This window comes from Xyrauchen texanus, chromosome 12 (assembly GCF_025860055.1).
Source record: "Xyrauchen texanus isolate HMW12.3.18 chromosome 12, RBS_HiC_50CHRs, whole genome shotgun sequence".
In the NCBI taxonomy this organism is placed as follows: Eukaryota; Metazoa; Chordata; class Actinopteri; order Cypriniformes; family Catostomidae; genus Xyrauchen; species Xyrauchen texanus.
In genome coordinates this window covers 32,345,015-32,358,966 of record NC_068287.1, presented here as the reverse complement: position 1 = coordinate 32,358,966, position 13,952 = coordinate 32,345,015, and the positions used below count along the sequence as shown (strand labels likewise).

General features: G+C 37.6%; 1 protein-coding gene across 3 annotated transcripts in view; it reads right to left on the bottom strand.

Moving 5' to 3' along the window:
• The window catches only part of LOC127652830 (protein CLEC16A-like), an 86,961-nt gene that overhangs the window by 22,447 nt on the left and 50,562 nt on the right, over positions 1-13,952 (bottom strand). For all 3 annotated transcript variants that reach the window (XM_052139232.1, XM_052139233.1, XM_052139234.1), the window contains 4 exons: positions 12,497-12,541; positions 8,688-8,738; positions 7,903-8,031; positions 7,316-7,436 (listed from right to left, as the gene is read on the bottom strand). In XM_052139232.1, the coding sequence (XP_051995192.1) occupies positions 7,316-7,436; positions 7,903-8,031; positions 8,688-8,738; positions 12,497-12,541 (346 nt within the window). The remainder of the gene's footprint in view (positions 1-7,315; positions 7,437-7,902; positions 8,032-8,687; positions 8,739-12,496; positions 12,542-13,952) is intronic.

Sequence of the window (13,952 nt, the reverse complement as noted above, 5' to 3'; positions counted from 1 at the left end):
CTGGTTCAGGATTTCTTCCTCAAATTACTTCAGCATTTAATGTCGGAGGTCAATACAGCTTTCTGAGGTTTAGCGATACCAGTTGCGCTGGTTTTGGTAACAGCAGCGGCTCCTGACCCATGATCCAAAGCTCATGTTTTATGAGTCAGGGCATATCATAGCCAGCCCAAGATTTATTTATTTTTTTGACACATTTCACTGTAAAAAAAATCAAATAAAAATCACTCATTGTCGGCAGGCTCATATTCGTTCCAGGTGAGAATGGCTTCATAGGAATCCATTGTTTCTAAACAAAATGTTTATCAAATCGAGGAAATCGTGGCAAATAAGCATTTGGTGTGCAAAGGCCTTTAATGTGATATTTTGTTATCTGACACAATTTTAAGTGCGGCTTAAGTGCCCAAATACTTTCAGGGGTCACTGTTCTGTACAAAATATCACATTGTTTTAATACCCTCTGATTGCATGCTTCATTAACTTACAAGCGTTACTATATAAAAAAAAAAACACATATACCATTTCCAAAGAAATAGTATGACTTGCACAGCTAAATATAGTCATCCATTTTCAATTACAAAGTGCAAACAAAATGTCACCTTAGAGTGAATTCAATCATATTAAAGTGTGAAAGAGTGAGTGTTAACCTGGCATAAAATCAAACAGTCTAACATGAGGGAGTTTTCAAAAACACTCCATTGAGTCATGGCCTCCACAGTTTATGGCATCAACTAGAGCAGGGGGTGGGTGGGGAGGGGAAGAATGTCATAGACGACTGAAATTGGTTTCAGGTAGACAAACTAAAACTACTAATAACTGAAACCGCACTGTCACACCTGAGTTCAACAGAGTATGACTTGGTAAAAGTTTCTCTTTGTGCACTTCCTAAGAATTCACACTTTTTTTGAGGAGGTTTTGAGGAATTACATCAGAAGGCAGCATGCTGGTCTTCCTTTTAACACATAGCTAAATATACTGACAGAGTTGTGTCGCCTCTGGGTAATTTACCTGCTATAATACCAAGGAATACACTTCCATGCAGCTACCTATTGCAGCTTTGTGACATCGCTCATATCCTCAGGGCAATCGGAAGGCATTTTACTAGTGGTTAATTCTGGTTGTGTTGGTTGATTCATAATAAAGGAAACAAAACAAACAACTTTCCATACAGTGCTTTTTATATTAAACTTTAAATGTCTTTCGCTTACACTGGCATAGAAAAAACACAGGAGCCAACTAAAGAAACTAGAACATGTGAAAATCTTGAAAATATAATATTATGAGTAACTACCACCATGCAGATATGAAATATACCCAGGAAAGCATCAATCTGTTTAATTCCAAGGGAATATACTATATACAAGTGTGTTTAAACAAACACTTATTAATAGAAGAGATTTCAGCGCTCAACCAAATTGGGGGTTGGGTATTTCACATAAAATTACCATGTGACTAAGTGTTTAAGGTGAGAACCTTTTGCTGAGAACTTCATCTAAAAGCATTCACGTCAAGTGTGTAATAATGATTATATATATATATATATATATATATATATATATATATGCATGCAAAAAGAAAGCGAGTGGGGCATAAAATGTTTAAATGTGCAGTTGCATATCATTCAGTTAATATAAATGATTTAATATATTGACATAAGTGACATAAAAGAGTGGAAAATGTTCAGTAAGAATTTATGTAAGTTGTGTTGTGTGCATGCATCATTTTCTGCATGTCTAAAAATAACCCACGTCAACAGGGACGTCAGTATCTCAGGTCTATCTGTCTGTCTTTCTGTCTGTCTCTTTTGTCGCTTCAGAGCGAGGCGGTTGCTCCATCTACTCATTCCTGGATTCACATTCAAAGGACATCAAAGGCGAACGCTATCACAAATCATGATGATGCAAGATGTGCCAGCTGTAAATTGCAGGGTAGCTATTGTGAAGTAGGGCTGTATAATCAGAGATTTTCCAGACAGGAAAATTGTTGTTCTTAGTGCCAACAAAAAGAACAAATTGCTTTCAAAATATATTTCAAGCTGAATTGTGCAAAATGTGCAACTTTCTCCTATCCCAGCCTAATATACAATGACAACTTTAAGTAAATCATTTGTACAGTTGGTTGATTGATTTTCCTGTAGTGTTAACACCATAGCTTTGTGGAGCTATCAAAACATTGCTCTATTTTTTTGAGCATCCTGACCAGCCCGATACAGCAACATTGGTGCAACCAATTGCTTGACGTTGAGGCATGATTAACTGTATGCCCGACCAATGGAAAACAGAGGGAGTGTTTGGGAAACCTTATATATATATAAATAAAGAGAGAGCTACTTTGTAATGCTGCACACGAGACATAAGAAATCTGTGCTGGGAAATTCTTCGTCACCAAATGTCCATCGTGCAAAATTCACGATTCCATGAATTCCCATTGAGACGACTGTATTTCACCCAAGGAATTTCGATCTGCAAAGGTATGTGTGACTGCGATTTCAGACAACATCAGTTCAAAACCTTTTATATCAAATAACGTACATACTCACACAGCGTGGGGTAATGGTAATGCATTTAACTCACATTTTTAAGGTGCAGTCTCAGAAGTCACAGAAGAGTCGCTAATTGCCACATTCATCATTAAATTGTTTTGTCAGGCCAACACTGAGGCCTGAGACATTATTTTTTTAATTACATTTGGAGATGCAAACGGCTCAGAAATTACACACTTCTTTTATCGGAAAATCTCTTTTTTTAGTTTATTGCAGGGCTTATAGGCTTAGTTGCATTATATGATTTAAAAATGATAATTATCTCTTCATTTACTCGCCCTTATGCCGTCTCAAACTCGTATTACTTTCTTTCTTCTGCAAAACACAAACAAAGATATTTTGATGGAGATATGATGCAAATACATCCATACAATGCAAGACAATGGGTTCCAACACTTCCAAGCTCCAAAAAGGACATGAAGGCAGCATAAAGGTAATCCATACAACTCATGTGGTTTAATCCATCTCTTCTGAAGCAACACAATCTTTTAGGGTGAGAACAGACCAAAATGTAAGTTGTTTTTCCCCCAATACATTTTACCATCTGCAGACTCCTAGGCGCGATCATGATTTGAAGCTCAATTACACTTCCTCGCAACTGACACAGAGCGCATGAACATGGGCAGAGACTTTTTTTGTCCTTCTTGGAGCTTGGAAGTGTTGGACCTCACTGACTTGCATTATATGGATATATTCATATCATATCTCCATCAAAATATCTTTGTGTTCTGCAGAAGAAACGAAGCCATACAAGTTTGAGATGGCATAAACGCAAATAAATGATGAGCATTATAGCTTTTCGGTGAGCTATTAATTTAAATCTAAATGCTCAGGTGACCTAATCCTGCTCTTTGCAGAAAGTATTTTTATCGATTTATCTTGAATTTGAGTGCTTAAACTATTCAAATCTAGACTGAAACAGTCAGCTTGTGTATTAACCCTTTTGTGCACAAACCACTGAGACAGGAAGCAAAAGTGGGTTGATTTTGGCAGCAGAATCTGAGCTTCCTCCCACCTGGTTACACATCTAGGGCTCGTTCTGCCCACTATCTGACCCAGCCTGTAGGTGCTGCTCAGGTACCCTTACAGTTAGGCGCAGTGTGAACAGGAAGAACTCAAGACTGCTGCCCACAATGGCTGCACCAGCTTTAGCAACGGCCTCAGTGATGGAAAGTCTGAGTCAGTTCACTTGCTCACAAAGCCCCTCTTAACTTTAAACGTGAGAGGCCTGGAGGCAAACCAGGACACCTGGACACAAGAACAAAGCTGGAAGTGCTGAGAGACTGGGCCTCCGTGTAACATATTAGGGTGATGTGAGAATTGGTTAAAAATGCAAACCCACAGATTGCATGAAAGGTGTATGGTGCATATGCAATGAGTGTGATTTCATCATGTGTGGTAAACACTTTATGACTGAGTGAGAATGAGATACAACATGAAGGAAGGTCATCAGATCTCAAAACCAAGGAGATGGTTGTAGTTTATGAGAAAAATATAAATTCCACTTCTCTTTCTGTTAAAATTCATTCATATTGGCATCTTTATCTTACTTCAGTTTTTCTGATACCATTAAAAAAAGAAGTCAGAACACAATTAAGTTTATCTTAAACATTCAGACATAGAGACGTGTTTAAGATTGATTTGAATCGAGTGGTAACTCCTTTCATGATAAGGTGTCATAAGAGAAGTCTGTTTCATATGCTGTAAGCTTTAAAAGTGGGTAAAGTAGATTTGCTGGATATCACTATAGTGAAAGGTTTTAATTGATGAAGCACTTGCAGCAAATTGAATAATTGTTACATCACTGGAAGAGTACTTTTGTGAAAGTGCTGTAACATGTTAGATGCAGAGAAAACACTGGAATGTTATTTGTTCTGGCCCTGCCAGTTATTGTTTCATAAACTTTCAAATAACAAAAATATTAACAATACATGTCATTTGAAAGGCAGTAAAGCCTATGGAGTGTTCAAGTTCAGAGGACTAAGGCATTTCAATTGGATCAGAAGGCTATAAATGACCCACCAATTCTAACAAATCATATGTAGCATTTTAAATGTTTTACTCTAGAATGACGTTTTTCCCATTCTTGTTTTTGTCATTGTCACCACTGCTGTGTAAAAACTGGATATCTTCTGGTGTGCAGGGCAGTGATTGCTAGGTCTATTGAAAGAGGGTGGGGTCTTGACACTTCAGGGATCATGGGATAGTGAAGGTGAGAGACATGACAGACTTGCTGGGGGTGTCAAAGAGCTTGATGCGGCCCACGTTGAGGTCTTGATGCTAGGAGACAGGGTTGACGTGCATCAGTATGTCCTGTGTCAGCGGGAGGAGTTAGAGAGGGAAGCAGCTGTTTTGATGCCTTTACACATTTTATTAACTCTTCATTTGTTCTCAGCTAAAATTCAGGCTCTTATTTCCACGTTTCGCAAAACTGTTTGTATTTACACAAGCGAGTCTCCGTTAAACTTCACTCAGCAAGTGTGCACGGATCCATGTCATTCCAACCGATCGCAATCGACACAGGGAGAGCAATCATTTTGATTAAACTTGTGCAACATCATACCACGATTTCAGTTTAAGTGTTATCAATTGAACAACTTTCATGGATGTCACATTAATGTCTCAGAGGTCAAAGTGTGCCAGTTTTGAAGTGTTTTGAAGATCATTGTACATCATGAAAGCTCATGTCATACAATGAGCACCGCCGGAATGACACTATTCAGTGCGCGAGTGAAACTGCACTGTGTTTACAGATGCTTTTATTATATTAAACTTTTTATAATGCTGAATGTAATGTATAATAATGCTAAGGTTTCGGATATTTGATAGTTCTGATAATGCCAAATGTAATGTCTGATTTCACCAGTAAATGTATATTATGGCAAATATTATTTTACTGGATAAACAGACAATACCATTAAAGATCAAGTTTTAGAAGAATACTTTAGAAGCATTGTGGAGCGGAGGGGGGCGGGGCCGGGTCGGAATATCGCGCGCGAGGGATAAAGGCAGCCGGTGACGATGGTTCGAGAGAGAGAGAGAGAATTACGGGCATGTCCATCATGTGTGTGTTTGTTTATGCTTTTGGTTTAAGTTTTCATTAAAATTATGATTTATGTTGACAAGCCGGTTCTCGCCTTTATCCCTCGCACCTCATCAGGCCGATTGGGGACCGGGTATGCGATATTCCGAACGGCCCCCGCCCCCCTCCGCTCCACAAGCATGTAATCAGTGACAACACTATTTTAAAAATTACAATATTCATTTAAAATACTTCAAATGTATGTATTCACTGGCAGTGTACAAGCATACAACAATAACAATAATAATTATAAATTCAAACGTAACTATTCATGATTCAGTCTTAGTTCAGAGTTTTGTGAGAGTATAAATCGTGAATTCAGTAACGCAAATCAAAAAAACCTTACACCCTTTATAATTTCTGCTTCAAACAAAATCCCATTTTAATACAATTCAGGAAATAAAAGATCTTTATCTGATTAATCCAGCGTTTCTCAACGGGGGCGTTTGGACAGTGTTGGGGGGCGGTGTGAACGAGGCAGCAGAGAGGGGGGCGCTCAGGCACAAATGGGGGGCGTTACTCAGAGGTACTCAGGCGGCCTGCGCAAAAATCTTTTCAGCTCTTCTCCTTAGCCTATGTCTTCGTCTTGCTCGGATTACTGCTGCCACTTCACCAGGAGGATATGCCAGGAGAGCCGCTTCCTAAGTTACACATGCTTTTAAGAGGAGGAGAATTTTCAGCGCAAAATAGAGGCGCGCTTTCACCGGCTTTTTCTGTACATAATGCGGAATACATAATTAGGCGCATAATTAGTGCTCCGTAATTAATTAAAAAAAAGTGGCTGTTTTTGACGTCGTTTTTTCTTCGGTTCAGTTCAGGTGGCCGAGCTGTTGTCGTCTTTGTTCGTCATTTGAAATCAAATGACCGTTTGTAGGCTATTCAAATTTGAAGCCTAGTATATATTGCCTAATTGAGTGCTTGAATCGACCGCTGCTTTTTCATTGGCCATTTAGGTTAGTTACGTTACTGTTCACGTGATTCGCTCATCTTAAAAAATTTGTGTGTGAGCCTGAATTTGTTTGAATTTCTAAATACATTTGCAATACCTTTCAAACAATCCATGTGTTTTTGCATTTTTTTCAAAACACAATATTACTCAACTTGAGGTTTTTACATGTAGTTTAAATACAATAAGAAACTTCTGTTTCAGTTTTATTTTTTTTTACCAAAAACTCAGGCTTCAGGTATCAGTGTTGCAATTGTTTGGCTGTAATAGTATTTCTGAAGTGTTTTTTTTTTTTTGTGGGGGGTTTGGGGGGCGTTAAGAGGATCATGAAGAGGTCAGGGGGGCGTTTGTTCAAAAAAGGTTGAGAACCACTGGATTAATCGAAGATTAATAAATTATAAAAATAATCGTTAGTTGTTTGTAAACATGCCAGCCCGATGGTTGAAAAGGTACAAAATCCTAAATCGGTGTATTAAAAAGTTGAATGTGAATTTTAAGATCTGAATTCATGCCACATACATTTGAATTTCAAGTTTGATGCAATTCAAATACAAAACTGCATGTTCAATTTCAGGTAAACATATTGAATTTAAATCCTTAAATTCTAGTTCAAGTCCTAGTGGCACAAATATCATTCCATAGAGAACAGACTGGAAAATGTTAGATTTGAAAACCAGTACAATCATCAAGCTTTTTGGAATCAATATCGGAGTGTAGTATCAGGTCTACGTGACTCTAAAGGTCTTACTAAGGTCAAGGACATCATCGGTCTTGATGAGATCCTCAGGTCGAGTGAGAGGAAGTTGAGTTTCTGGTTCTCCCTGCAGCTGTAGAGACAGCGAGCGTAGCATAAAGAACACACGGATAGCCTATAGGGACACACACACAAAATTTATTAACACAATTCATTTATCACAGCCATGATGCATCTTCCTGGAATTTCTGTTTATACAAGACAATAAGAAATGCCTAAATGATAGCTTAGAGTTTTTTCCTCTGGTGTACTTCAGTGGTTTAGGGTTAATATCTTTTTCTCAGTGTCCACAAATAAAAAAACCTATTCATAAAAACCTAGAATCAATGAAACGTATGCATTACAAATGTGACATTACCTTTGAAACAGTTCTGAAACACAATAAAACTATTTCTCATTATCTTAAACTAGGTTGGATGATTTCCCAGAACGGCACACAAAATCTGGCCAAAGAACACATGCTTTCATGAATTGTAAGAAATTAGATTACAGATAAAGTAAAAATATTTGACAAAAGGCTATAAGTCCCACCCCTAAATCATTATCTCAAAACGTTCAGTAATTGTTTGTTTATCACTAACCCTGCGTGTCCTCTCGACGTCTCCACAGGGCAGTCTCTTCACAAAGTCAATGCCGGTAAGGGGAGTGCCAGTGGGTGGAAGTAAAATGGATGCATCCATCATAAGATACTCCACATTCATTGGCTTACTCTAAGAGAAAAATTGCTCAAAATTAATCACTCAAGAAAACATTATTTCCAGGAACAAACATTTTACTGTAGGAAAAAGTATTATACAGTGGCCCCAAAAAAATCAAACCAAGTGGCACCTGGAAAAAAACGATGCTAAAGTTTTTCGCTGAACTGATGTCACTTTTCTGTGGCATTTCCTCCCCCCCAATTACTTTAAACCAACTGGTTTCAAGGACATTTTTAGTGCTTGTATGAAGTAACTTCCCTAAGCAGAGCAACCACAGGTGTAGTTCAGCCTATTACATACCGGTAGTCACAGTATGATGATATAAATAACTATAGGCATAAACAACTAACATTTGACAGCCAGAAAGTGTCCATATAATGTAATTTATCATTCAAAACCAAACTAATACATTTATCTGAAATGTTTTGCTCGACAAGTGTGCTTTTGATATTATTCTCTAAAATAAACGACATTCATACATTTTTAAGTGTGACTTAATCACTCATTGGTGCCCACTGTAAATACACACTGCAATAGTCACTCCTTATCCAGAAAATGTCTAATATTGATATGGCATTTCCTCTCAACTCAGAAGCAGGATGTTGCTGTATCATTCGTTCATGACATAAACTGAGAGTGAAATTGCAAAAGAGACTGGATGTGATTACCATCATGCTCCTATATTCATCCTCAAAAATGTCCAGGAATATCTCCTCCCCCTAGAGGAGAATTTAAGAAAAAACATCACATCATAAAGAAAATAAGTACATACTGCATAACAAATCAAAACTAAAATCCACTGCCACATTGAGAAAGATAAACATCACTTGAAAGCTAAAAAATGTGGTCCCTAGGAGAATAAGTGTGAATAATTTATTGTGAAAATTTAAATTGTTAGAGCTAGGTCATTCAAAAAATAATATTCTGTAATTATTTACTCACCCTAACCAAACCTGTACAGAAGGTAAACGTTTTTAAAGTCTTCACACTAATTTTATTCTTTATAATCTCAGTCTGTTCATCACACAATGTCATCGTATGTCTTCAGAAGACTTGGAATGTAGTACAAAAGTTAAATCAACTACTGTGTTTTGGATCCTTTTTGGAAAATGACAGCTCAGAGTAACTATTTATTTAAAACTGAAAATTAAAATTTTTGCACCAATAGTGCCACTGAACGGAATTGCAAAAATAAATGTTATTTGCAAAACAGCTTTCTGAATACACCCCCTGTCTGCTGTTGGTCAAACAAAGAGATATTCCCGCCCCCAATTTACACCAATGGTTGATTAAGGTTGTTGGGACGCTATTCTTAAATACTTGACATGACAGACATACAGAAGTATAAATTGTACCCATGTATGAATTTCTTTACAAAATTAAAATGTGATTTTAAATATTTTTGGAATGAATGAGTTGGATTAGAGAGTGAGGGAACAATAAATCAAAAGGTGACCAGCATACATGGGGACTTCTATAATAGTGTTTGAATAGTGTCTGAAATCTAGGCAAAGGGTGGCTTCTTCAAGGAATCTAAAAGTTAATCTCAGTACATTGAACATTTATTAGTCACTACATATTTCTCATACCTCCATCAGGGTTTTTCCATTGCAAAGCTCTGATGACTTCACCCTTATTCTAAAATGCGGATGATAGTAATAATTAAGAATGCAAAGGTGTGTCCATAAAGTTGTCTGGCACTGTGAGTGTCTGGCCAGTTTCTTGGAACAGCTGAGACACTGATCCACTATAAATGCACGTTAAGGAACGTAATGAGATACCAAAAACATGGGCCCTCCCAGGGCTCTCCAAATTCTCAGAAAAGAACATTCAATACTTTGATAATGTGTATACACCGCATGGATCCTGTTGTCCTAAATCACAATAAACATTGAAAAAAGTTTTTTCAATGAATTGTGAAAGTAACATTCTACAGGGTACTCAAATTTCACAAGACAAAATGTCTAAGGGGGAAAATAAAATGTTCTGTAGGCTTTCTAAGTCAGAAACATAAAGAACATCCATCCCTGTTGAGACAAAAATCACATGGTGGCAAAAGCAAAAAGATGAACGCACACGGGTACTTGGTTATCTTGCAGGAAACTGCTTGATTGCCACAGTCCTGATAGCTGTGACTGATTAGAGTATTCTGTTCTGCTTAATTGAAGCTCACTTTCATAGAAATGTCTGAATGTGAATAAGCCACATGTTTGTGTGGTGGTGCTGACACGTTTCAACAGGAAGCTGCTGGGATTTTCCTAAATATCAAAACAGCAAAGTCTTAAGGATGAGCTGTGTGAGTTTTATTCTACCTCTGACTTTAAAGGAAGTTTAAATACAAGTTGGGGATAACACCAAGGATAATTAAAAGAACAAGGAAACACACTATTAACATGAAGTGCTGTTGCCTTGAACTAGATGGTTTCCAGTAAGTACCTGCAAGAGCATTGCCGACCTTGATGTGAGATTTAAAGGGATAGCAGACCCAAAAATGAATATAATTATTTACACGCCCTCGAAACCCATAAGCTTTTGTTTGTCAGTGTAACATACAAAAACTTATGCATTTTTATTTGTAGTATCTTTATACAGTTCTTTTACATACAACGCCCGTTAATAGTTAACATGCTCCAAAAAGGACAAAAATAAATCATTAAATATTATAACCATAAATGTATATATTTATATGCCATAAAAAGTAGTTAATATGATTTACATTGCATCCGGAAAGTATGCACAGCGCTTCACTTTTTCCACATTTTGTTATGTAACAGCCTTATTCCAAAATGGACTAAATTCATTATTTTCCTCAAAATTCTACAAACAATACCCCATAATGACAACATGAAAGTAGTTTGTTTGAAATCTTTGCAAATTTCTTAAAAAAAAAAAAAAAAAAAAAAACATTCCATATACATAAGTATTCACAGACTTTGCTCAATACTTTGTTGAAGCACCTTTGGCACTAATTACAGCCTCAAGTCTGTTTGTGTATGATGCTACAAGCTTGGCACACCTATTTTTGGGCAGTTTCTCCCATTCTTCTTTGCAGGACCTCTCAAGCTCCATCAGGTTGGATGGGGAGTGTCGGTGCACAGCCATTTTCAGTTCTCTCCAGAGATGTCCAATCGAGTTCAAGTCTGGGCTCTGGCTGGGCCACTCAAAGACATTCACAGAGTTGTCCCATAGCCACTCCTTTGTTATCTTGGCTGTGTGCTTAGGGTCATTGTCCTGTTGGAAGATGAACCTTCGCCCCAGTCTGAGGTCCAGAGCGCTCTGAAGCAGGTTTTCATCAAGGATGTCTCTGTACATTGTTGCATTCATCTTTCCCTCGATCCTGACTAGCCTCCCAGTTCCTGCCGCTGAAAAACATCCCCACAGCATGATGCTGCCACCACCATGCTTCACTGTAGGAATGGTATTGACCAGGTGATGAGCGGTGCTTTGTTTCCTCCAGAAATGACACTTGCCATTCAGGCCAATCTTTGTTTCATCAGACCAGAGAATTTTGTTTCCCATAATCTGAGAGTCCTTCAGATGCCTTTTGACAAACTCCAGGTGGGCTGTCATGTGCCTTTTACTGAGAGTGGCTTCCATCTGGCCACTCTACCATACAGGCCTGATTGGTGGAGTGCTGCAGAGATGGTTGTTCTTCTGGAAGGTTATCCTCTCTCCACAGAGAAATGCTTGGGCTCTGTCAGAGTGACCATCGGGTTCTTGGTCACCTCCCTGACTAAGGTCCTTCTCCTCCGATCGCTCAGTTAGGCCGGGCGGACAGCTCTAGGAAGAGTCCTGGTGGTTCCAAACTTCCATTTATGGATAATGGAGGCCACTGTGCTCATTGGGACCTTCAAAACTTCAGAACGTTTTCTGTACCCTTCCCCAGAACTGTGCCTCGATATAATCCTGTTTCGGAGGTCTACAGACAATTCCTTGGACTTCATGGCTTGGATTGTGCTCTGACTTGCACTGTTAACTGTGGAACCTTATATAGACAGGTGTGTGCCTTTCCAAATCATGTCCAATCAACTATTTAATTTACCACAGGTGGACTACAATCAAGTTGAAGAAACATCTCAAGGATGATCAGTGGAAACAGGATACACCTGAGCTCAATTTTGAGTGTCATGGCAAAGGTTGTGAATACTTATGTACATGTGATGTTTTTGTTTTTTATTTTTAATACATTTGCAAAGATTTCAAATAACTTCTTTCACGTTGTCATTATGGGGTATTGTTTGTAGAATTATGAGGAAAATAATTAATTTAATCCATTTTGGAATAAGGCTGTAACATAACAAAATGTGCAACAAACTGAAGCGCTGTGAATACTTTCCGGATGCACTGTATATACTAGAAGTCTCCTGAAGCCATATGATAGCTTGGCATACAGGTTTGGAAAAGCTTGAGGGTAGAATGGCAATTTTTGGGTAAACTATTACTTTAAAAGAAACAAAAAACACAAAGAGCATCTTGCCTTATAAAACCGCCTCAAAAGGTGAAGACTCTCTTCTCGAGCACCCTAAAAAGAAACAGCATCATATTACTGATATGATTTAGTTGCACAAAACAATATAAACAAGTACAATTTAGCACTGAATAAGGAGGGAGTATTGGATATACTCCCATGTAATCTGTCTAGTTTCAAAATAAGAATGAAAGGAACCATTACTCAATGTGAGAAAAATTACTGGGAAAAACATGTGCGCATATTGTATTTGTTCAGAAACAACCAATAAATCAGAAATATGCAGCAAAAAATCTTGAATAATCTTGGGTGCAGTGGTTCATGAGCAAATTTGCATGAATCATTTCATTTCTCTTCAACTTAACTACACATGTCATGAGACATACTTCTCTATTATTGGGAAAGAAAGTAAATGCAAAAATTACCACAGCTTTTATCCTTAACTCTTTCCCCGCCAAACACGGAATTTTCCGTGTTTTATGAAAAAACACTTCCCCGCCAAACACGGAATTTTCCGGGTTTCCGTGTTTTAGGTGTTATACGGTAAGGAAGACCCCTGCGCATGTTTTGAAAGAGTACGCAACTCTTTGATCAAAGAAACAGACTGCGATCGTCTCAAACATGAAGAAGTGGAGTATTGAGAAGCTCAAAATATCAGACATAAACATGCCTTTTTATCAGCTTTTTGTCTGAAATGTTGTTTTTTGACAAAACCGACCTCTGTTCAAGTCGCAATAAAAAAAGAACAAATGAAGATAAAATAAAATCGTTTTTAAAAATTTATTGATAAAAATTTTTGCCTAAAAGCAGAGGCTCAGATCTTTATTGTGATATATAGCATCTTCATATATTCATGGAAGAAAATATTCTGCGGGCCATTAAAGTTTAGCGAAAATCGTCAAAAACCCTGGCGGTGGCTGGCAACTTTTTTTTAAAAACGCTGGCGGGGAAAGAGTTAATGGCTATAAGGAATATCTCAAAACCACAGCTAATTCTAGAGTAAAACAGTCAACACAATACTATGCTGTGGTGTATTTGGCAATCCAACCAACATGATACTAAATAAAATGAGGACCGTTGGACTTCCTTTATTGCAAGCAAGTAATTAAGCAAAAGCACTGTGATGGAAAGCCTAGGGAACAGCCTCCCATCATTAATCATAAACCGGGTCTTTATGAACTTTATTTATGTTTTACTTCTATTTCTATAGAAATTCTTTATTTGGGATCTGCCATTTTAATTTCCTGGTTTTGCAGACTGGGTGCAAACCTATAAGATATCACAGGCCAATGTGGAGGCACTCGTTTGAGCCATTAAAAGGATATATATATATAGATATTTTTTTTTTTTATCTGTCGTAATTATTGGATTTAATATTTTAACTCTCTTAATAATTGATAAGACATAGGTTAATTTTATTTATAATAAAAAAAGTGTTCCAATAGCAGAGGTGGCAAGTGTTGTG